General features: G+C 38.6%; 1 protein-coding gene across 2 annotated transcripts in view; it reads left to right on the top strand.

The window, feature by feature from the left end:
- The window catches only part of grin2ca (glutamate receptor, ionotropic, N-methyl D-aspartate 2Ca), a 105,862-nt gene that overhangs the window by 63,764 nt on the left and 17,033 nt on the right, over positions 1-25,065 (top strand). For both annotated transcript variants that reach the window (XM_037544807.1, XM_017705897.2), the window contains 4 exons: positions 10,597-10,808; positions 21,458-21,626; positions 22,809-22,962; positions 24,698-24,823. In XM_037544807.1, coding sequence (XP_037400704.1) covers positions 10,597-10,808; positions 21,458-21,626; positions 22,809-22,962; positions 24,698-24,823 — 661 coding nt within the window. The remainder of the gene's footprint in view (positions 1-10,596; positions 10,809-21,457; positions 21,627-22,808; positions 22,963-24,697; positions 24,824-25,065) is intronic.

Genomic DNA, 25,065 nt, shown 5'->3' with positions numbered 1-25,065 from the left:
TGCTGAGATATAAACTAAAATTCTGTACTGAAGACTCTGGACTCACCGTGGGCTTGTATGAATCAACGTGAAATCACTTCTGGCATGTGATATACAAGTAATATAAATAAACTTTCAAGGCCACCCTAGAAACCATTTTGGCTTTGAAGTACATAATGTGAGCTGGGTAAGGGCACTCACATACACACACACACACACACATATATATATATATATGAAATGATTGTAATATGATTTGAAATCATATAAATATATATATATATATATATATATATATATATATATATATATATATATATATATATATATATATATGTATATATACACCGTATTGTGCGAAAGTCTTAGGCACCCAAGACATTTTAAAAATCGATTTATTTGTGTAGTATGTGTTTATTTGCTGAGAAATATTTGAATAAACAAAATGTATAGCAATGTATTTGCAATGATTTGCAAATCCTTTTCAACCTACATTCAATTGAATACACTACAAAGATAAGACATTTCATGTTCAAACGGATAAACTTTATTGTTTTTTGCAAATATTCACTCATTTTGAATTTGATGCCTGCAACACATTCCAAAGAAGTTGGGACAGGGGCAACAAAAGACTGGGAAAGTTGAGGAATGCTCAAAAAACACCTGTTTGGAACATTTCACAGGTGAACAGGTTAATTGGAAACAGGTGAGTGTCATGATTGGGTATAAAGGGAGCATCCCTGAAAGGCTCAGTCGTTCACAAGCAAGTAACTTTGTGAACAACTGCATGAGCAAATAGTCCAACAGTTTAAGAACAACGTTTCTCAACGTGCAATTGCAAAGAATTTCACTGTCCCAACTTCTTTGGAACGTGTTGCAGGCATCAAATTTAAAATGAGTGAATATTTGCAAAAAACAATAAAGTTTATCTGTTTGAACATTAAATATCTTGTCTTTGTAGTGTGATCAATTGAATATAGGTTGAAAAGGATTTGCAAATCATTGTATTCTGCTTTTATTTATGTTTTGCACAACGTGCCAACTTCATTGGAATTGGGGTTGTAAATAGTGATTTTCTGGATGTTGGTGTGTTTAACTATTTCCAAGCCTCTCCTCGAGGAAGTCCAGTATTATATGTAGTTAAAAAGCAGCTCCTGGTTTGGCCAATCAGTGCTTCAGTAAATTGCACTCATGATGCAACTGATGATATTAACAAGTCTCTTTGGTGGCTGTGAAGATGTCAAGGAAAAATATGGACCCAAGAAATTCTTGTTACTTTTTATTGGTTTTAAGTTTATTTGAATTATGAATATGACTTTATTCTAATGTTTATTGTGATAAACTCACTGCTGAGGTAAATTGTTTAAAAATGTGCTTGGATGCCTTAAACATCTAGAGCTCTGTTCACAACTACATTATATTACTATTATTATAGCTTGTTACATATTATTTAATATGATTTAAAATCATATTAGCATCATTTCATAGATGTAAAATACAAATTTGTTTATGTCTAATAAAACCAAACAAAACCATTTACACCATAAAAGTTCACCTTTTTGGATACACTGTTGTTGTGAACTCCACAGCGCACACTTTAGACTTCTACCACATATTCTCATGCTGTTTTATGTTGTTTTTCATATTCACAGGGGGCCAATGTTCTCATTCAAAAGGAGATACCTGTGACAGAATTGTACTGACTTACTGATGATGTGCTGATATTTTATGGAAAAAAGAAATTAAGTCTCTATAGTTTTTGAAATGGGTGCAAGTGATGCGACAACAGACAGACAGATTCTGCTTATGCCCCTATACAGTCCTGCAGACTGTCCGCTGTATGATCTGTTAGAAATGCATGTATTTTCAAGACATTCAGGACATGTTCATTATGTGATATCATTATAAAGTGGCCATTGTGTGATAGATGAGTCCAGCTTTGGCATGATGGTGTAATTTTGCATGCAGGTGACACTCTGAGAAGAAAGTATTTCTCTATTATAAGCATGCATAATGAGACCATTTCTCTCACAAAGGCACTGATAAAAGCAAATGCGTTCCAGCCGTGATTTATGCACCATGAGCAAATCTATCCAACATAATGTATTATTTTTGAGTTTGAGCCACATTGTTCACCTGTCTCCAACAGCCAGCGAGTTGTTTGCTATCACTCCCTCACTGATAAGTCTCATCCAGATTATTTTTCCTGTCACCTATGAAGACTGACTCACAGTGACAACAGCAATACTCAATGCCATCAATCTCTATAAAAGTCGTTTTAAAAAAAAGGAGCACTCCAGCATTTCATAATCTAATCTAGATTTTCTGAATCATTCTATACACACTTATAACAGACAGTATTGGGAAGCTGCTGGAGCCAGTATCTTTATAAAACATCAGGAATTCTTCATCCGAAGGAACTCCAAAATGAAGCTGTGAATCTGAATTAAATGTTTTTTTGTTTTTTTTTGATAGGACTAGCTTTTACGAAGAGAATCTGTGTAAATAGTGGAATAGCCACTGGAATAGCTTTCTTACTGTGTTGTTCCCGTGTTTAGTAGTTGGATAAACCCTCAGTCAAAAACCTTCGTAAGACAGTTTCTCATTTCATTTACATTTACAGCATTTAGCAGACGGTCTTATCCAGAGTGACTTACAAGGAGTGCTTTGTCTATCTAGAGAAAGTATCTCGGCTAGTTACCAGTAGGTTAGAGAGAAAGTTGAACAGAGAACAGTGCAATACAATACAATACAATGCATAAGTGCAGTACAATACATTACAAGTAATACTTAATTCAGTGCTCATTTATAGTGCTGTATAAAGAGACAGTCTGTGTTTGAAGACAGTGAGAGACTCTGCTGTACAAACAGCCAGTGGGAGTTCATTCCATCACCTGGGTGCCAGTACAGAGAACATTCTTGACGCTTGTCTTCCACACATCTTGAAGGATGGCGGATCAAGCCGAGCTGTACTCAAAGCTCGAAGGGCTCGTGGTACAGTTCAAGATTTCACCATTGCCATCAAGTAGGTAGGGGCTGGTCCATTTCATTGAGTGTAAGAGTTGTAGTTTGAGTAAGTTGCGTGGAATAATCGCTTACTTAAATTTTGCAATTTGGATTAAAATTAGAGTGCTAATATCTCACGCTATGCAGGTATGACAGAGATTAATGTTGAAAAATGCTGGCCTATACTTTAAAAAATGAGTTTCATTTCATCTTCCTTTTTTTGCACTCCAGCTTATATTTTCACCCATGTCTAATGCTTGAATAAAGCGTATTAATGAATTACTTGCACATTCACAGGCTGATAATCAAACATGATTTAACTTACGCAGTGTACTTTTTCTTTATTTCGCAAAAAGAGTAACTCTACACCGTTAAATACAAACAGTTCCTAAAAGGTTTTTGGCTTGGATGTACCGTTCTAGGAAAAACATTTAATTGCTAAAGAACATTGACAATGTGTGTAGGTTCATGAGACTTTGAAAAAGCTCTTCACACTCACACATCTCACTTACAGAGGCAATCTTTAAAGACCCATCCGAAGAAAAGTTTTTTAGAGAACCAAAAGTTATTCTTCTGTAGCATCGCTCCAAAGAAGGCCTTTGGGCACCTTTAGTTTAAAAAGAAAAGTCACTGATGGACTGTGACGTCCTCACTGAAAGTTCTAGTGTAATTTTTGTGGCATGGAAAGCAAAAACTTTTGGAAGTAACTAATGGGAGTTTAGGCAGGCAATCTCTTTAGCAGATACATGACTTTCTGGGTATTCATTCCCTGTCCCTTGGGCCAGAGTCCAGTCTCTGGACTCACTGTCTCTGGTTCACTTGAGAGATGTGCAGCCCTCTGTATCTCCCTCACACATCTATCTATTTGTGTGCTGGCCTACAGAGTGACACCTCACTCCACTCTCTCCTCCTGCAGCAGAGGGAATTTATTAGGCAGGTAAATCACCGGATAACTCTTTTCAAAAGCAGTCCGGCTGACAGCTGACGATGACTCGTTTTTCATAACTGCGTCAGCGTCATCTCTCAATGACACCTCTTTTCCTGAAAAAAAGGCAAAGCAACACCAGGAACATGGAGAGAATATTAACCAGAGACGGATCTTCACACAAACAGATGAGACGGGGAGAAAGAATGAACATAAGGTGGAAAAGGCTCAGCCCATCTTATGCCTTCCATTCTGATTTAAGGCTGTAAAGCAGCACATGCCTTAATCTGCATTTTGACTCTCACAGAAAAGTGGAACACTGACAGGTCAGAAGAAGCCTTTTGATTTATATACCTGATAGTGGTGCTCATACAATCTGTCTAAAGCTGTTCTACACAGCTGTAAAATACTTGATATGCATACATATGACCTTACACATCAACTGCATTCTGCATTCATGTGCCAACTTATTAAATATCATTCATAGAATATCCTTTGGCAACCACGGCCTTCTGCTATTATTAAGTGGAACAATGGTTTAATGCAATCATTATAATATTTTTTCACTGAACACTCGGGTATTTTATTATGCATTAATGCTTTATGGAATTGTGTTGCCATTTAATAAAAGCAATAAGCCATTTAAGGTTAAAAGAGCTTTTCCACTCCATTCCATGCCTAACATTAGGCCTATGAGCCTAAAATGTAACATTTCAAAAGAAAAAAATGCAAATGCACATTTGAATGCAGAAAACATCCAATCAAATTTTTAAAGCTGCCTTTGCCTCCTTGCACATCGGAGAACATGCCAGTATTAACCATAAATATACAAAACTATGCATTTTTGCTTTCATTTGAATTATATGGAGCTTCACATACTATGATTATTTCAACATCCAACAGGTTTATATCAGCTTAATCATTCTAAATGGAGCAATATGTCGTTTTGTTAACCAAAAAACGCTAACAGGCAAAAATATGTTCCCAAGAGACTAAGAACTACTGGATTAAATACTGTGCTTTTGGGGTCAGTTTTATGCTGAGCTCCTCCTGGTGGATGTATGAGACACTGACTTTGAAATTTGGTATTTACTGCTGTTGTTTATCTTCTTTCTCATTTTCTTTGCAAATTAATATATGATTTTGAATGCATAACTTAACGAATGAAAAGGGCCAAGTCTATTTGATTTCTGATCCCGTCTGACAGCCCAACCTAGTGTGCCTGTTGAAATCACGGTGATGCATAGCCTATTTAGATTATTGCTTAGTTTAACAAAATTCAGAAAGTCTTTTTGTACAAAAAAGCTGGACCTTTGTCTTGTTTTTTTTATAATCATCAACACTGCTATATTTTAATAACCCTGCCATCACAGCAGGTTATGGAGAAATGTTCTAGAAAGACGTTATCACTTGTCACCACAAGCTCTGTATCTATGAAGGAGATTGAAAAAGTTTTTTTTTTTCATTGAAGGCTTTTTCACAGTTCTCTCAAGCTATAGCTACAGTGCTGCTTGAAAGTTTGTGAATCCTTTAGCAATATGTGAATTTCTGTACAAGTGTGACCTAAAATTTGGCCAGATCTTCATAACAAGATCATAACAAAAGATAAAGAGAACCCAATAAAAGAATCACCTCAAACTGTACACTTTTTCATTTGTTTATTGAACAAATTGACACAAAAATGAATTATATAATAAATATTATATAAAATAATGTTATGTGGACTAATAAAAAAACAATAGATTTGTTTGGCTTAAATGAGAAAAGTTCTGTTTCTACAAAAAAATGAATACTGCATTCCATGTCAAAAAACCTCATCCCAACTTTGAAACACGGTGGTGGCAGTATCATGATTTGGGACCGTTTTGTTGCTACTGCATCAGGACCGCTTGCCATGATCTGGTAGAACTATAAATTAGGGATTGAATCAATAAATTCTAAAGGAGAATGTTAAAGCATTCATCCATGAACTACACCTCATCACAAGGTAGGTTCTCCAGAAGAAAAAAATCAAAGTCTACATGATTTTGCAATGGAAAAGTCAAAGTCCTGATATTATTCCAATAGAAATGTTGTGACAAAATCTGGCATGGTGTTCATGCAAGAAAGCCCACCAACATAACAGAGTTCTGTAGAGAGGAATGGGCCAAGATCCCTCCAAGTCAATGTGTGGGGCTGATCAACAGTTACAGGAACTGTTTGGTTGAAGACAGTTCTACTCAAGGAGTTTCACAGGAGTTACAGGTTCATATACTTTTGCCAACAAACACTTTATTTTTGGAACACTTTGTTTAATTAATAATTGATGAACTATATCACTATGTTATTTGTGTTACAGGGTTATCATTATCCATTGTTGACTTAAATGAAGATCTGATCAAAATACTAAGATAATAATAATAAGAAGAAGTTTGGTGTTGCTATGCATTATGGTCTATCCTGCTCATTGCACAGCAGAGAAATCAAATGTATGCACGGATGGACAGACAAACAGACAGATGAACAGGCAGAGTGATTACTATAGGGCACCAGCATTTCATGTGGGGCTTTAATCACTGCCAGATGGACAGAGAGTTTAGTTTCAAGAGAGAGAAAACACTGCACAGCCAATAGATTCACTCCAAATCTGTCCACTGATATACACTCATAAAGCAACAAACTCAATTTAGGTTTTCTCCAATGTGACAAGTCCAGAAAAAAATGCTTTCAGCTCTCAAATATTCATTTTTGCAACTGTAGTCGAGCAAAAAATACTCTACAGGAGTCGTCCAAATTCCCTTTGTCCACTAAAAGAAATCCCCAAAGCAAAAACCTGTTGTTACACAAGTCACGCATCTACCATAAACAAATTTTGGCCATTGTAATTTTCTTTTTGGAAAAGCATGACAAGCAACGTGTACTGCAGATAAGAACTGCATGTTGCCTGTGAAGGCTTTTTGAAAGTGATGCCCTGCAGGCGACCTTAGCAGCTTAATTCTGTGAGCAGCCCAGTCGCTAACAAGCCACAGGGCGCAGATCTGTTTCATCTGAGCGCATTCGGATGAGATTTAGGCTTCACAGCCTTTAGACAAGGCCCATAAGCTGCACCGAGCTAAACAAGCGCATAAATCAATACAGACGAAATCTCAGGGCAGCCAGGTTATTTATTTTTATTTTTACTATGCGGAAAGCGCTGTGGGAGTTTTTTCCTGTTTCACAGGTGATTAATAAACATGAAAAAAGTCTAATATGACAGCACATTTGCTGTCCTTTGAGCCATTCAAAAAACGGTTGGGTGACCTCTTCTACGAAGGCTACCGAGACGGGGACTTCATAACACATGTATCGAGTTACATGGCTCCCACACCTTTCTGATTCTCTATAGCCACACGAGTTCCTATAATAAAAATCATCAAAATAATAACACAATATCTATAATAACTCACAATACTTTTGCTATGGGTACTTAAGTACATTTAAACTAAAGTAAAAATAAATAGATTTTAATATAAGGACCTTTACGTCAATATAATTTCATTTATTTCATAAAGCATCTTAAATAAGCTATTCATAAATGAAGTATGCTTTTAAACAGTATTTAGATCTTAAGTCATGCTCCTATGAAGGTAGCTGACAAGCAGCATTACAAACTGTCTTTGTGTAGACAAGGACGTTATTATTAAATCCAAATAGCTCTGATTTTGTTTTTTTAGAATACAGTCTGAATACTTAGATTGGAAGATTACTTTCTGACTAATTTGGTTCATTTGGTTCTGAGCTTTTACTGTATGATTTTTCTGGCTAGCAGTCTACACATTGATGAAGAAATTAAGCCAGATCAATGTATGCTATTACATCCCTGAATGAACACAGGAAAATAGACAGAGTACAGTTCTACAAAAATATTGCTCCTTTAGCCACAAAGTCATCAGCAAGTAATTGGCCAAAAAGGTTTTCCCCCCTGTCCATCTGTTTTATTTCGCTTCATTGGTTAAAACTTTCAGGGAATTGTCTTACTGCTCATAATGTATTCTAACAATTGCTATAATCTAAACATGATTAACTTAGATAATGACGCTGGAGTATAATGTTGGCCCTGACAAGTATTTAAGAACATGTGGCATCATTATTTTTGAAAGTAAACAACAACAGCATAGCACTCTTTATCTCCTTGCAGTGTTCTGACAATGATCTACTGGAAAACAATTCCATTCATTTGCTATGTCATCAGAATGAAAAGGAAATTAACCATGGAGGCTTAATCCCACGCACTGCATACAAAATGGGCAAAGAGTAAACATCCGCTAATTGAAGCAGATGGAGACAAAGAGACGGGTCTTCTGCAGTGTGCACTCTGGCAAGCCAAAACTAGATCTTTGATTATGATTTGAGAGAGGAAATATACTTCTGAAAGTCAAAGCCACGCAGGTGGTGTGATCTCTAGAGTTAACGACCAGATCATGTTTACTCAAAACAATAAGGCTCAGCTACACGCCACTTAGCCACGACGCTTTAAACACTGTTAAACCGACTGACTGATGAACATATGGAAGGAAAAGTCACTTTATCGAGTAAGATATACAACTCATGCACTCACTGCTGGCCTTTAATGTTGTTTCTTATGTACCTTGTCCATTTTATCAGGCCTGCCTCAAACTTCAATTCCAAAAAACTTGGAAGAGTATGGGAAATGTAATCTGTTTCAGTGTCTAGTAATATGTTTCACCTGTATTAAACTTAAAACAGTATAAAAACAAAATATTTGATAAGTTTATTCGGGACAGGAGAATGCTTACCACTATGTTACATTATATTTCCTTTTAACAGCACTTATCATAATAATCATTTGGGGACTGAAAACACTGAACCACTTTTGAAAGCAAAATGTTCTGGCATTCTTCCATTGTTCAGAAGTCTTCATTATGTACAGTCTTGATTGCATTTTGTGCTTCACACCGTGTTGAAAGTTTTTAATGAGTGACTGGTCTGGACTGCAGACAAGCTAATCTAGCCCCTCAGTCTCTAATTATGCAGAAATGCTGTTGTAAAATATATAGAATGTAGTTTGGTGTTGTCATGTTAAAATTAGCATGGACGTCTCTGAAAAAGACAGCATCTAAAATGTAGCATGCACTCTTCAGCATGGCGTGTGCCCATCCCCCGGGACCCGATGACGTCTGCAAGAGCCGTCAGGAAGGCAGGGCCTAAACTCAGAGTGAGGGCAAAGCCCGCCGAGGACGGTTGGTGGAGGAGAACCGCGAGTGAGTGGGGGGAGGAGTCACGTGCTACACTTAGAAATGTGTATATATTTCAGTGTTAATGGTGCCTCACACATGTGCAAGTAATTCATGCCATGGGTACTTAAACAACAAGAATATACCATGACATACCCTGACTTTTGAACTTTATGCTGGTAACAATCTGGATGGTTCTTTTGTTCTTTGGGCCAGAGAATGCAGCATCCATTATTTCTGTAAACAATGTGAAAGGCTGACTCATCAGACCATATTACTTGTTTTCAATGTGCATCAGTCCATTTCAGATAAGCTTGAGCCCAGTGGCATTTCTGGACCACATGTCGTTGTCATATGGCTTCTGCTGTGCTAGTACAGTCTTAACTTGCACTTGTGAATGCAGAGATGAATACTGTTTATTGACGATGGTTTGGTAAAGTATTCCCAAGCCTAAGTGGTGATTATCCATCACAGTAGCATGCCGGCCTTTAATGCAGTGCCGTCTGATAGATCAAAGGTCACAGCTGTGGTTTTTGGCCTTGACTTTTACACACAAAGATTTCTTCAAATTTCCCTGAATCTTTTGATTACATTAACCACCATGGAGGGGGAAATACCCCAAATCCTTCTAAGCACTCATTGAGTAATGTTGTCCTTAAACAGTTGAATTATTTGCTAATGCTTTTTTGGCAAAGTGGTGAGCTTTAACCCAGAACTGTTCATGAAAGGTGAAGCCTCTCCTGGATTCTCCTTTTGTCATAACTGCCACAAAGCAGGCATTATTAGGATGGTGATCATTTTGAGCACTGCATTTACATGGTAATGGCATGTTAGTGTGTGTTGTGCTTGTGCAGGTGCATCAGACACAGCAGGGTTGCTGGAGTTTTTAAACATGGTGTCCTACCATGTTGGTCTACCTTGATATAAAGTTAGAGATGACAGCCCACCTGTTGCTGCACAGTTTGTGTTAGACTTCTCTTCTTCTGTTCCTATCTTTTTATTCTCTATCTTCTGTTCTTTGATCAGTGGTCATTTCTGACTACAGGACGCTGTTGGCTGGATATTTTTGATTGATGGATTATTCTCAATCCAGCAGTGACAATGTTTTTAAACTACAGCAACACTGCTGTGTGTGACCCACTCTGTGCAGCACACACACACACAGACACACACACTCTAAAGTCACTGCAGCGCTGGAAATGATCCACCACTTAAATAATATCTGCTCAATGGGAGTTCAGTGGGGCCCTGACAATTGATGAATGGCATAAAGGAAGACTAATAAATTATGCAGTGAAACAGATGGGCTACAACTAGTAATTGTAGAACCACAAAATGCACTTAGACGGTAAGTGGACAAGATTAAATGGACAAGGGGGCAGTCACCATGTATGTATGGACCTGTAAATTGTGTACCAACAAACAAATGTGTTAAAGCCTCATATAAATCATTCTCTCCTTCATGCTCTGTAGGTGGGAAGTTATGAGTCGGGTATTCTACAGATGCGCTACCCGGTCTGGCCACGATATGGAACATACATGGAGCCGGTGTCTGACAACCGTCATCTGACAGTGGCCACACTTGAAGAGAGACCGTTTGTGATCGTAGAGGCTGTGGACCCCATTACTGGCACCTGCCTCAGCAACACTGTGCCCTGTAGACGTCAGTCAAACAAAACTGAGACGTAAGTAAGCTTAACCACTAGCCTTTAGTTACTAATGCCTTTTGTGGTTTAATTTCATTATGCTTTACTGCGGACAGCATCTGTACTGCTGTGCAACTGTTATATTTTAGAATAGGATAGTTCCTATGCTGGTAGATTCTGGAGGTATTATTTATTCAGGACTTCAGTTATTCAGGACTTAAGCATTTGTTTCAACCAGCTACTTTTATATTTCTGCTTGAGCTGCTGTTTTTTTGAAGAATACTTTTTTTTCATTGAGTAAGATGAAAATAATCTTGAATGGCATGAAAAGTGTATAATGGTTACAGTGGTTTGTATCAGAAGAGGGCATTAATAAGACTACTAATACTGTGTCCTGCAGTAACCAGAATGGTTCAAAACGCCTCATGTTTTGCCAAACATGCATTTCTCCCCAAATAATACTGACAACCTCACCAAAATACAAAGCACAAACCAGCAAGCTTTGTTGGGTGTAAGTGTGGCTGTTTAGTGTACAACAGAGTTGAAGCAGATTAAAAGTCTTTTGATGCAAAGTCAATTAAATGCGTAGATGATTCAACTTGCTTGTAGCAGGCATGTAGGAATATTCATATTATTTTTATCTAAATCACTAATTCAGTAGACCCAGTGACATTGAGGGAAAATGTATGTATCACAAAATGTGTTGGATTGGAACATCTTTGTTGAGAGAAAGTGAATTGTGATGGTTTATTTTTAAAATAAACCTCTAGTAACATGTTTGTTTTAAAGGACAAAACTCAGACTGGTCAAATAAAGTTTAATTTGTTTACGAATGAAATATATTCTATCATCATTTCAGAAAAAAAAGCAGTTTAACTGAGGGAAATGATTAGACCAGATGTATCTAAGAAGTAAGCTTACTGGATACAGGTTGGAACTACATTCTGCAGGAAGGTAGCTCGTCAGGACCAGGGTTAGAGACCACTGGGCTAGGATATCTCACATAAAATGGATTGGTTTTAGCAACGTACATGAAATGTACAATGTGAGGCTGTTTTATCTATGGAAATATAACTATTGTATGTAGGATATGTGTAGGATATAGGCCCTTAAAGTTACTCGGATGAGGACACTCTCAATCCTCAACATCCTCATAGGCTTCTATAGATAAGTCCATAAGCTCTCCTCTGTGGCCTGTTGTGTGCTTTCCTAGACTAGATAAGCAGAGGAGCAGAGTGCCTTCATCTTGGAAGTCTGTAGTCTAAAGCAGAGATTTTTTTGTGGTAACAGACTGAAAAACATTTGATACCAAACTGCAACAATGTATTGTATAAGCATGTAAGGGAGCTACAAGCCTCACTGTCAAAATCTACCATTTTATTACAATCAGTAATGCAAATGCAAAAATATTTTTTATTTAACTGGGAATTCCACCAATTTTTCTAAACTTCAGAATTATTCAGGCCTTAAGATGGAAGCAGAGTCATTCAGAGTAGTTTGAAGTAAGGTTAATTGTAGAGGCACTTTATAGACTTTGATTTCTGTATTGTGGTGGTGACACAAACCAGGTGTTATCCTTGTCGACAACACAAATATAGCCATTTAATTTTAAAATTTTAAAATCACCATTGAACCTAAACATGCCTTCTGAGTTTTTATATGTAATACTGACAATGGTAAAATAGTCATAAATGTGAAAAAAAGCCTGTATATACCCCTCTGCCATAAATGGATTAAAATCCATTTTAAGCCAAAACCGTATAACAAAGCTGTCATTAAAGAATGTGTCAGATATCAGGCAGCACATATCTAACCACTTCATGTAGTAACCTTCTGTGAGAGAGCTTTCAGAGGAACTAAACTCTTCAGACAACTGGTTTCCCATTACCACCACTGTGAACAATTCTGACTTTGTGAGCTACTCTACAACAGAGCATCTCACATCAAACCACTCAGAATGACTCTGTTTATGTCTCAGCCATTAAATATGTAGCATACATCACATCTGTGTATCGCCTTGTGCATTCATGTAGGTGGCTATTGGCTGCTTGCAGCTGAGGGTTGAAATTGAGTGAAGAAGTCAAAAATGAATAAACTGACAATATTTTCTTTGGTGGGCGGCACGGTGGCTAGCGCTGTCGCCTCACAGCAAGGAGGGCCTGGGTTTGATTCCCTGGCCGGATGACCAGGGTCCTTTCTGTGTGGAGTCTGCATGTTCTCCCCGTGTCTGCGTGGGTTTCCTCCCACAGTCTAAAGACATGCAGTCAGGTCAATTAGACATGCTAAATTGCCCCTAGGTCTGTCTGTCTGCCCTGCGATGGACTGGCGACCTGTCCAGGGTGTATCCTGCCTTCCACCCAATGACTGCTGGGATAGGTTCCAGCACCCCAATGTGACCCTGAGGGAGAATCGGCTTAGAATGTGTGTGTGTGTGTGTGTGTGTAGGTGTGTGTGTGTGTGTGTGTGTGTGTGTGTGTGTGTGTGTTGGGCCCCCATTTTCTTGGGGCTGCGAATAAAAATCATGGAAGTCAAAAATCGAAATGATATTATTATTATTATATTAAGATGTAAAACAAGAACAGTTCAACCAAAAAAGAAGAAAAAGGCTAAGGAAAAGGAGCCACATGTTCAGGAGAGAATAACCAGGAGAGCCGTGGCAAATACCATCACCAAATATCTACCAATTTAGGAAATCTGCTGAATTATGCTTAAAAAACATACAGCACGTTGCTAAACTGCAACCAAGTGATGCATGCAAACACTTCTATGGTAGCCTTTATAATGGGCACACACAACGACTAGTGCAGCAGCTTGCTTAAAGTTTAGTTTCACTTTGGGTTTTCCCTTTTCGCCAATAGAGTCATTTACAAAATAGGGGGTTTAGTGGGGCATAATTGTTTTGTGGTCTTCTGTAAGTTGTGGCATCAAGATCGCGCCATAACATAGCCCCAAATGTGCTAAGCCATGTCAACACAGTGCTATTGAAATAACAATTTTATGGCTTATAGACACAAATGTAACCACACACATTTATGTGGTGTTTGTTTATGTGTGTGTGACTGGAGGGTTGTGTTCATTAAAGGAGTTCCACTAATTTCTCAAGATTTCTGCATAATTCAATAACTGAGATAGAAACAAAGTCATTTACAGTTTTTATGTGAAATGGTTCATTGTAGAGAAATTTACTGTCTCCAGGTACCAGTGATTGTAGCTAAATGTAGCCATTTTATTCACTGTCCCAAACCACCAGTGAACCTACATTTTTTAGCTTTTATAAGTAATGTTAATATTCAAAATACTGATAAATCAGAAAATATAAGCTTTCTTTAGAGACGATTTTGCCTTAAAACTCCTTGCATAGTCCATTCAGCACAAAGCTGTTTAAATATAAGTTTTAGGCCAAAAACTACAATCAAACAATGTCTTGGGCATCAGGCAGTGTAGTCATATCTTTATGAATAATTCTGACTCTAAGATTTTCTGGAACATAATATTTCACATCAAGTCACTCATAATTACTTTGTTTACGCCTTTACCATCCAATTATGCATATATTTTGAAAGAAATCTTTGGAGGTCTCACTTAAAATCTCTCAACTATGATATCAGTGTTTCCCTTAACCATCTTAAACTATAGCCACTCTGCTGCCATTCCAGTTAGCTCAGGAATTCTAGCCACCTGCTCGGAGCTGAGTGCTCTTTTAGGTACCTGCTGGCTCTGAGATACAGAGAGAGACAAAACTTTACCCGTGGCACTCCTGAGCCGCCTGATGAGAGTAGGGTGATAATTAGCGCAGCTGATTAAAGTGGAGCCTCAGCCTTCAGTGAAAGCAAAAGAAAAGTCTCTGAGGGCTCTCAGTCTGCCTACAAACACATACAGACAAACGCACACATTGAGAAGATTGTGAGGCAATTAACTCTACAGAATAGTGGATCTCTCAGGGCTTTCTGCCAGGCCCAAATCACCTCGTGTGTGGCCCCCTCCAGCTGCACGGTGACGAGTCTTGGAAGCAAAACCTCTCACACATTGTGTGCTGTCACATTAAGATGCCTTTAGAGCCAAAGTTAACCGTCATAGCTGAACTCTGCCAGGTGGTGTGATAGTGACGGGGGAGCCGCGTGTTTACAGAGTCAGAGGGCGTTGCTCATTTACGCCCAGCAGTTCATTTGTTTTCTTTTGTTGTTTTCTTTTCCAATGACTAGGCCTCATGTGTTTGTATGTTTAATGCGACCCATTAGTCCCACTCCATGATACTACAGTTCATTAGTCTGGAGATGTGGGGGAGGTTACAAGGTGATGTGTCATTAGAGCATTTTGTTTTGCCTACACATCACTCTCACACCCTCTTCTGTCTCTTGAAATTCTGTTACACATTTTCTCTTCCCTCATTTCCAGGGATTTACTTGGATTATATAAGACCCAACAATAATCATATAGCTTCAACTCCAATAACATTTCATGATTATGGGCTTTTTCAAAAGTCACCGCAGCAGTAAATATTCTACTGTTAAGCTTGTTAGACACTGAACGTGATGAAAATTAATGATACAAAATCTCTGAATATCCAGACAATTGAGAACCAAAACTATCTTGTTCAACAAATGAACAAATGGACAATAACATCTATTTCAAGTTACGAAGAAATTTTTTGCTCATCACAAAAAAAGTGCAAATATCAATATCAGGCAGGTTTACTTCCAAGGAGCATGGGAAGTTTCTCCGTCTCATTCAGGAGATGAAAAATTGACATGCTCTTAGATGTCCAAAACCCAGTTTCTTTTGGAGATGCACATCCCATGTTTCCCCACAGGGTAAACTAATCCTTTTGACATGTCAAACAGTGTGTCAAACAGTCAAAGTACCAGCCCATCATCACGAGATTACACCAAGCAAACCCACAGCTATCAATGGCCAGGAAACCTAGAGGCCTCACTCTCTCACCGCTCAACATGATGCTAGGCAATATGGATATGGTGATGAGATGAGAGATATCCTCTAAACGTGTTGAGCTGTACAATGATGTAGACTTAGTGGCTGTTTGCAGTGGATTCACATGTCTCTGAGCATATTATACGCATACACAATGTACATACTAGCATGTGCACTGTATGATATAGAAAATCTAGCCAATGGTTGGGTTATTGGACTAAATAATATTGGGGTGAAAACTGTTGCTGGAGTTGTCACCATGCCAGCACCAGCAGTATTTGGCCAACTGAGCTCATGCTCACCAATGTTTGCAAAAACAAAACAGGGTAAATAAAACAATGAAACATTTATGCCATCTTAAAAATTGAGTTTGATATGCAAAACAACATTAGTAATACACTCAAGTCCAATTAATTGCTATTCAATGTGTAAAAGCCTACCTATATAAGCCTAATGTCTACCCCCAGAGTAAATGCCAGGACAACAAATTTACACAGTTGAACAGTAAACACCAGTCACGCTAAAGATTATGGCGTTTATGTCAAATCTAGTTGATTTTATACTATAATGAAAAAATAAGATTAAATAAATATATGTAAATATGAATATATGATTCAGGACTGGCGACCTGTCCAGGGTGTATCCTGCCTTCCTCCCGAAGACTGCTGGGATAGGCTCCCGCACCCCCCCTGCGACCCTGATGGAGAAGCGGCTTAGAAAATGGATAGATGGATGGATGAATATATGATAATAAAAAAATAAGGTTAAATTAAAAGTCTCTATAGTGTTACAATACTGTGGTGATTTTAACTTTATTTCCAGTATGTTGTAAAAATACTACAAAACTACAGAAAACCACAATAATTTTGATTCAAACTGTTCATCCACGCTTATTCTCACAAGCCAGATTTTCAGAGTCTGCTGTATTTTGTCACTTAATCAAAATGGTCAAAAACTGCCTGCTACATCCGGAAAGCCAGTTTAGCTGTCATGCAAAATAACCAACCGCAAGCCACTGTTTAATGTTGATGATGATTTTCAGAGACAGAAATGTGTAGGCAAAATCACAAAGGTATCTTCTTAAAAGTGTACAACATTCAAGGAAAACTCTTCAATTGCTTTTAAAATAATGTAATCCATGAAGGTCACCATTGTTTTTCCCCATCAAGCCAGTACACCACCCTGTAACAGTCAGCATGCAACTGCTAGCAATCAAATGTTTCCCATTGGACTGATTAAACCTGCTGCATGCAAGTGAGTACACATGGACGTGTAGGTAATCAGAATGCAAGTGAAAATTCCAGCTTAAAGTGCAAAGGATTTCATCCATTCCATCTTCATGTGGGCAGAGAGTCTGAGGCTAAGACCAATACTGACTCATCCTACTAATTTCTTTTCTCCATTCTTCACTAATGGGAACGCACGCACACACACACACACACACACACACACACACACACACTTACCTCATGCTCTCTTGATTATCTGCTACTTGTTTTGGTTTCCTGCTGCTGTAATCTATGATGGCCAATTAACCTGCACCACCAGGCAAAGCCTGTCCTCCAGCATCCACATACTGAACTGGACTTTTGGTTCACTGCAGGCAAGGTCAACTAACGGTGAAAGAAATTAGGGCATGCTGACGGAGATTCCTCACATATTGCATCTTCTTCTTCTTTTGGCTGCTCCCTTTAGGGGTCGCCACAGCGGATCATCTGCCTCCATCTTGCCCTATCCACTGCCTCCTCTACTTTTACACCAACCATCTCCATGTCCACCTTCACTACATATCTCCATGTCCACCTTCACTACATTCCTCACATATTGCATATGTGCCATAAAAGCACACAGTGCACAGCACCCCCAAACTGAGCAGAGTGTCATAAACCAAGCAGTCATGGTATTAACTGTAAGAAAAGCATATGTTCAAAAGGATTAAGTTTCATGATGGAATAACTTATGCTACACACTTTATCTGAGTTCTGTTGGCTCCTTTTTGCTATGGCAGTGCTGAGAACCGTTTGGTCTCACTGCTGCAGCTCCATAATCCTGTTACTGTGAAATGGGAGGGCATTTCACTCACCACGTCCCAGTAATCCATATGATAAAGCTTTAGAATTGATTCTTATCCCACTGCAGCTCTCACTTTCTTTAAGGCAAAGCTCAGGCTGCTCACTTGTTTTTTATCTGTAAAAGTCAACTGCCTAACGCATGCGTCTGCATGTTTTTCTTTTTGAGGAAAGAAAGCATTTGTTCTTCATCAAGCATTTTGCTGATGGCATATGGCAAGAGCCATAGTTAAAACACAGAGTGTTAACTAAACTAAAATGTGGAAGTAAAAAAAGAGATGAAGTAAATAGTAAAAGAGTAAAGCCATGGTTTTTCCCAACGTAGTATCCCAAATGTTGAAGAGGCAAGACATGCTTTATGTCTTACACTTGCTTCTTTAGTTTTGAACTGGGACTATGGAGCTAGTGCAGCTAACAAGTAACGAAAACTTATACCCCCTCAATTAGCATTGTGCAAACTGCAAGCCCAAATTGTCACGTACTTGCATCAAAATAAAAAGTAATCAGCCTTGTCAACCTAATCCACTTATCCGCCACCTTGAAGTCAGAATTTTGTCCAATTTTTTACCGAATTTTCTCTTCAATTTATGTCCAGTACAACCACCCTAGATAGGGTTTACCCTGCCACACAATGCTACAGACACCCATGTTAGATAGCATCACTGTAAATGATGGTAAAGAAGGGAGGGCCAACCAGGAAAGCAGGTCAGTTATACTCCCTTAGACTCTTGGCCATGGATGGCTGTGTCATTGTCAATTGAATGGATGGTCTCCTGACGATAGGTGAACGCTTACACCAGACATTAAGCTGTCTTCCTAGACACATCTCTACAGAGAATAGCAATTTCCCCTCTTCTAATGAACTGAAATCAATTCATGAAGGCCTTGCTGATTACCAGATAAGCTGACTGAAGTGTGTTTAATTTGGCAGAATGTTTAAGTTTGCAGAGCTGAGGCCCATAAGGAACTCCCAGGAGTTTGACACACGTGGCTTAGATGACTATACCACTCGGGAATATTTTGTCTAGACTTTTATAGACAAGACTACATCATACTATGCGAGAAAACACATAAGTAAGTCTATGCAAGATTATTTAAACAGTAGCTCCAATACAAAACTAAAACAGCAAACTTCAGACACCAGGCATTCCTTAATCAATCAACTAACTGTAAGCTAACGGGGACATTATGTAAATTTGACTTTTTTGCTTTAAAGGCCTGAATAAACCAGCCAAACACCAACAAATATTAATAAACATTAGTGTGACAACCTTGTTTAATTGTTTAAGAGAGTCTAGGATGTTCTCTCCCAATGAACTCCAATTCTGTAAGACTATCATTTCTTTTACAGACATAGTAAAGAAAACTGCAATGTCAGTGTTTGTTGCACAATGTTTGGTCAGTGTGCTTTGTGAAAAATTTTATGGGATACAATGCGCACATATTATTGAGCTAACTTGTGATGCCTCTGTGGTGGACAAAGCATGTGTAGAATTTGCACGGCATCAGCTTTTATCCAGCATAAGTTAGCCCTCCATCAGCCAGTGCAATAATCCAGAGTTGCTCTCCTGCCTTTGTTTGCTGGTGATTAATTTGCGTCGGATTTGTTTTGGCTAGGCCCGGCTGTCCTTCCATCTGTTGTAGCTGTGACATAACACGAGGACCTGCCGCGACAGCCCGGTACCCACCCGCCCACTGCTGACGTCACCCATCCTCTCGCGCTCTGCCACTGTCCCTCCATCTCGGTTTCTTTCCGCTTGCTTCTTCTTCCTTTTTCCCCTCCTCTACGCTACTGACTGGGTTTCTGGCACTGGTGTACATGTATGCGCTTGAAGGTTAAAAGAGAAAGGCAGCAAAAGCTGAGCTATAACTGTAGTGGAAGGTGCACCATCACAGCTTTGGAACACAATAATGCTGCTCTCCGTTTCTCTGCAGTAAGAACAGAATGCCTCCACGGATGCCACCAGAATAGCTAAATGGATTTTATAGGCTCTCCTGTAATCAGGTCCTCATGGCACAATGTGCATTTGATTCAAATCATCTATCAGCCATGCACTGCAGACTCATAATCAACGTAACATGAGCTTAGCCTAGTAAACAGTGTGTCGTTAATGAGGCACAGCCAGTGCTTAAAGTGCTCATCTCTCACATGTTTACACACAAAAATGGCCACTCCACAGCAGTGGCAAACCAACAAACCCCACACGACAAATTAGCAATGCAGAGAGTGATCATGATGAAACTGAATTTGTGTTTGAAACATGCTGTACAAAAGGCTTAAAAACAAACCTGAACCCGAGACACAGCAGTGACATGAACCAATTCTGCCACCCTACAACGAGAGCAGTAGCTGAAAATGGGGAGTAAAATAAGGTCCAGATAGCGTTTAGGCTAAAGCATTGATTTATTTCTTGGCTCACTTTCATGACTAAATTACAAAAGGACTGAATCATGAAAAACTATCAGATCATACTGTACGTGCAATACAGTTCTTCATTGCATCAGCAGAACGTCACTGAAACCAATAACAGGCTCTTTTCAGATGTCTCAGAGGACCTGACAGATATAGCATGCGTACTATATTACATGTCCAGAGGTTTGCACACACCTGCTCTTTCAATATTTCTTCTGAAATGGGTATTAATAGGGAGTTTGTCCCCCCTTTGCTGCAGTAATTCTGGGAAGACCCTTGAGATTGGAACACTCCAGATAACACCGTTGCAATGTTCCATAACTCAATGCTGGGGGGCTTTTTATACCCTTCTGGATGACACTTGGCATTGGTCATGATGACATTCGGCTCGGCTTTTATGCGGCTGCTCCAGACAGTCCCAGTCTACTAACAAAGCTTGTCTATGGAGATGAGTAGTTTGTGTAAAACTGAACATCTGTGTCAGCGGTGGATATGCCTTAATGTAGCAGAATTCACTGAAGCTAAAAGGCTGTCTGGATACTTTTGAACATACAGTGCCAGAATTATAAAATTCAGCAGTAATCACGCTACAACATCATCATGATAATTTAGTCCTGTTTACACCGTGGTGGTGATCAGCACAGTTGCTGGATTGGTTATGGATTCATCTCATTATATTCGCCACAGTACTGCTGAATGAACTTAATGTTGCCTACCAAAATGATGGCAGCACAACATCATCAGAATACAATCAATATATGTAAATGGGTTAGAACTAACGACATAATAGTCATTGACATCTTCTACTCCTACAGTTATACTTACAGCTTGCCATGTTACTCAACCCAAACAAATCAAAATGTGCCTTTTATATTTATTGGTTAACTTAATGTGTGACTAAACATGTCTCAAATTCTGTTGAAAAGATAATTCAATCCACATCAGCTTCTCACTGGGAAGATTACCATCAGACTAGTAAAGGAGCTTATTTCTCTATTCTTTTCTTTATTTCTTGTGTTCGGTTATGAAGAAAATGAGGAAAGAAAGGTTAAATACACAGGCAGTCCTTGTTTATGGATAAGCACGTTGTCAATATCTGCGCTTAACGCCACAGAAAATCAGGCAGTGCATGTTAATAAACCTGTCCATTGTGTGTGTGGGCCCTATGATCTTTGAAACAAAGGATCTACAAAGAAAGCATTTCTTCACTACTACCTTTAAAAGTGTATAGTTTTGTAAAACAGTAGGCAATAAATGTCCTTTCTTTTTCCCTACAGGATCATTGGACATACAGAACCATACACCAAACTGTGCTGTAAAGGTTTTTGCATTGACATCCTGAAGAAACTCTCCCGCAACATCAAGTTCTCCTATGACCTCTACCTTGTCACCAACGGCAAACATGGCAAGCTTGTTCGAGGCGTTTGGAACGGCATGATTGGAGAGGTGAGACTTCTTTCACTGTCTTTTGATGCATTTGGTCTAGAGCATCAGGTTAATCATTTTATATGAGTGTGGAAGCAGAAAATACTGAATAAACCGTTTCATCCCCTGATAGGTTCCTACTCTTATAGGCAGAGTGAGTGGTCTCTATGACGTCAAAGCCAAAGGAAGAATCCTGGCTCTAAATGTAGTACAAAGGCTGTATATTTCACATAGGAATTGCGGCTGGAATTTTAACTTCCTTAAATCATGTCATATATCATTCAGATCAATGTCAGATGTATTGTGTGCTTTGGAGGTTGTGATGTCATCTCTTGTTTTTCCTTTTGTTTTCTTTCTTGAGCAGAGCATCTACTGGGCTTATTCGGTTATGCTGTAATAACCAAAGTAATAACAGGAGCTAGTATGTAAACTATAACTGTCCTCAGACACACATCAAAGATCACTGTAGTTTACTGTATGTCAGTCAGCATCTAAACAGCATATAAAAATGCAGGTAGAAGGTAAACTAGCCTGAAAGGCCGTGATTATACCAAATCAACTGCTTAAATACACACTAATCACAGCATGTGGGTCAGGATCGTAACTATGATCATCAGGGCTACAGCGTAATTAAAATGACAGTTTTTTGTATTCAAAATGTCTTGCAATTTACTTGTTTACTCGCCGCTTTAATCTCTCATAAGTTGGTGCTCTCAAGGCAAGTCACTCCCAACAACTGGCTTCTAACATTAACCTAAATTTTGCCAGTAGACTACTTAAGATTTCAGAGTTATAAATAATGAATATACCACACTGCAGGCTAAGAAGGATCTATCTAAAAATGATAATCACGGACGAGATGCATTATGAGTAAGCGTGAGATAGATAGATGTCTGTGTAGTGTTGATGGAAGCTAACCAATGAGGTGTGTTGTTAAGACATTGAATCTTTCTGTGAGTTATGGATGTACAACTGTGTGCGTATCTGTACAACTACCCGAACAAATATTACAGGGGGTTGTGTGAGCCTGTCACTGCACCAAACACCACTGCACTTCTCAGTCAAATTGCTTACAGTTTATCATACAAATTATATTTGACCTTTTTAGTGAGGCTATGTGGACGTTCTGATAAAAACACATGTACATAAAAAAAAAGAAACTCTCCACTTTATATTTTGTGTGCTTTTTTCTCTCTTTTTAAGGTGGTCTACAAGAGAGCAGACATGGCCATTGGTTCTCTTACTATAAACGAGGAGCGCTCGGAGATCATTGACTTTTCTGTGCCATTTGTGGAAACAGGGATTAGCGTAATGGTGGCCAGAAGCAATGGAACAGTTTCCCCCTCTGCCTTTTTGGGTATAAACTTTTATAACTCCTCCATACTAAAGGCTGCAGAACATGAGTGCATGTTTTATTCACAGAGATAAGTCTGTAACATTTTACTCACTCTTTATGCTAATGTTCTAGACACAAATGAAATAGAATCGAATGTGAAATACTAAATTACATCACTTTGTGTTCAAGCAACAACCTTTAAATATGCAACTAATGTGACCGATCCATGCTTGGTTCACAGAAAGTTGGCCAAAAATTCCACTGAACCTAATAAGAAACTGCACTGCATGAGAATTTTTAAAGCATGTTACTAATTTCAAATGACATTAAAGTAGGTAAAGAGTTAATGAACAGCTTAAAATTTGTTTATTAATAGATATTAATAAGGTCATAAACACTTCAAAAAGCATGAAGAAAGTTATATTATTAAAAGTGGCAAAGTGAGCTGCTATATTTGATGAGCATGAGTAATCTGATATGATATGATATGATTGCAGGTTTAACGCTGACTGATGATAAAGACAAAGTAAAATCAGTGACTAGCAACATCTGAGCTTTCATAGTATAGTGTGTTTGCTATTATGCAAACAAAAGGGCACTATTTCCCTTTTTTATGTGTTGCAACTGTTTATTACTGATTTGAAGGTGTGTGTGAACTGATTAATAACCATTAATAAACTATTTTACAGTTATTTAGCACCATTCAGGGCAGTAACCCTAGTTTTGCTCATAAAATACCATATAATATTAGAATAAATGGAAACACTAATGCAGAAAATATTAACAAGGTTTCAAAAATCAGACGATATGCTACGAGCTAGTTTAAGAGCACTGGTCTGGTTCCAGATTTCTCAGATATGTTCAATTCAACATAATGAAGTACTGATTAGCCAGACCAGGTATTGGATGCTAACTACAATTAATACTGGGCTTCCTCAGGTAGAGTTCTGGAAAATGAAAACACTGACATACAAAAAAATATCACTATTTACTGTAATAATGTTATTTAATTTATTCTAATATTAGTGGGTTTTTTCTGCGCACACTTAAACATAAACAGGTATCTAAAAGGCATGCACAGTACTTTATACTTCAAGTTTATTATGCTGGTATTTACTGTTCTACTGTTCTTGAATTTGTGAACCTTTGATTTTTTATTATTTTCACACATTTTTATTTTATTATTTATATATTTACGCAATATGTAGAAAAGGTGTAGCCAAGGAACTCCATTGCAAGACATCCAACAATGGGTTTTTATTTGGGTGGTGGATCATTCTCAGCACTGCACACACCACTGGTGTGGTGGTGGGTTAATGTGTGTTGTGCTGGTATGAGTGGATCAGACACAGCAGTGCTGCTGGAGTTTTTAAACACTGTGGCCACTCACTGTCCACTCCATTAGACACTCAGCAGTTTGTGTTGGTCATCCTGTAGTCCTTCATCAGTGGTTATAGGATGCCTCATAGGACGCTGCCCACAGGACAGTTGGGTGGTTATTTCTGATTGGTGGACTATTCCCAGTCCAGCAGTGACGCTGAGGTGTTTAAAAACTCCAGCAGCACTGCTGTGTCTGATCCACTCAGACCAGTGAGGACATCTTATACACATTTGAATTAAATGAATTCAAAGCAACACATATTTCAGTCTGAGCACATAATATAGGCATTCGCTGAATAACGGTAACTTATTATGTTATATGTCCAAACTGTATGATATCAACTGCATCCAGTCCTGCTAATCCTTTTACTTACAGAGCCCTACAGTCCTGCTGTGTGGGTGATGATGTTTGTGATGTGTCTGACCGTGGTGGCAGTGACCGTATTCGTGTTTGAGTACTTCAGTCCTGTAGGGTACAATCGCAGCCTGGTCAGTGCCAAAGGTGAGTACTCATGATACCAGATAACACTCCAGAAATGGGGACAGCTGTCAAAGATAGGCCCAACCTAAAGGAGCACCATCAATCTGAAATGACTGGCCTGACAAAACATTAGCCTGCGCCTGACTGAAAAGGTCATTTTCAGTGTGCAGTTAGAGTCATTTGCTCAATCTTCCTCTTAATAAATGTTCTAGCTCTGGCATTTGGGACAAAAGTGTGAATAATAGCACTTAAAACAAATGCAT

Source organism: Pygocentrus nattereri, chromosome 14 (assembly GCF_015220715.1).
Source record: "Pygocentrus nattereri isolate fPygNat1 chromosome 14, fPygNat1.pri, whole genome shotgun sequence".
Classification (NCBI taxonomy): domain Eukaryota; kingdom Metazoa; phylum Chordata; class Actinopteri; order Characiformes; family Serrasalmidae; genus Pygocentrus; species Pygocentrus nattereri.
This window is presented reverse-complemented; position numbering and strand designations above follow the sequence as displayed.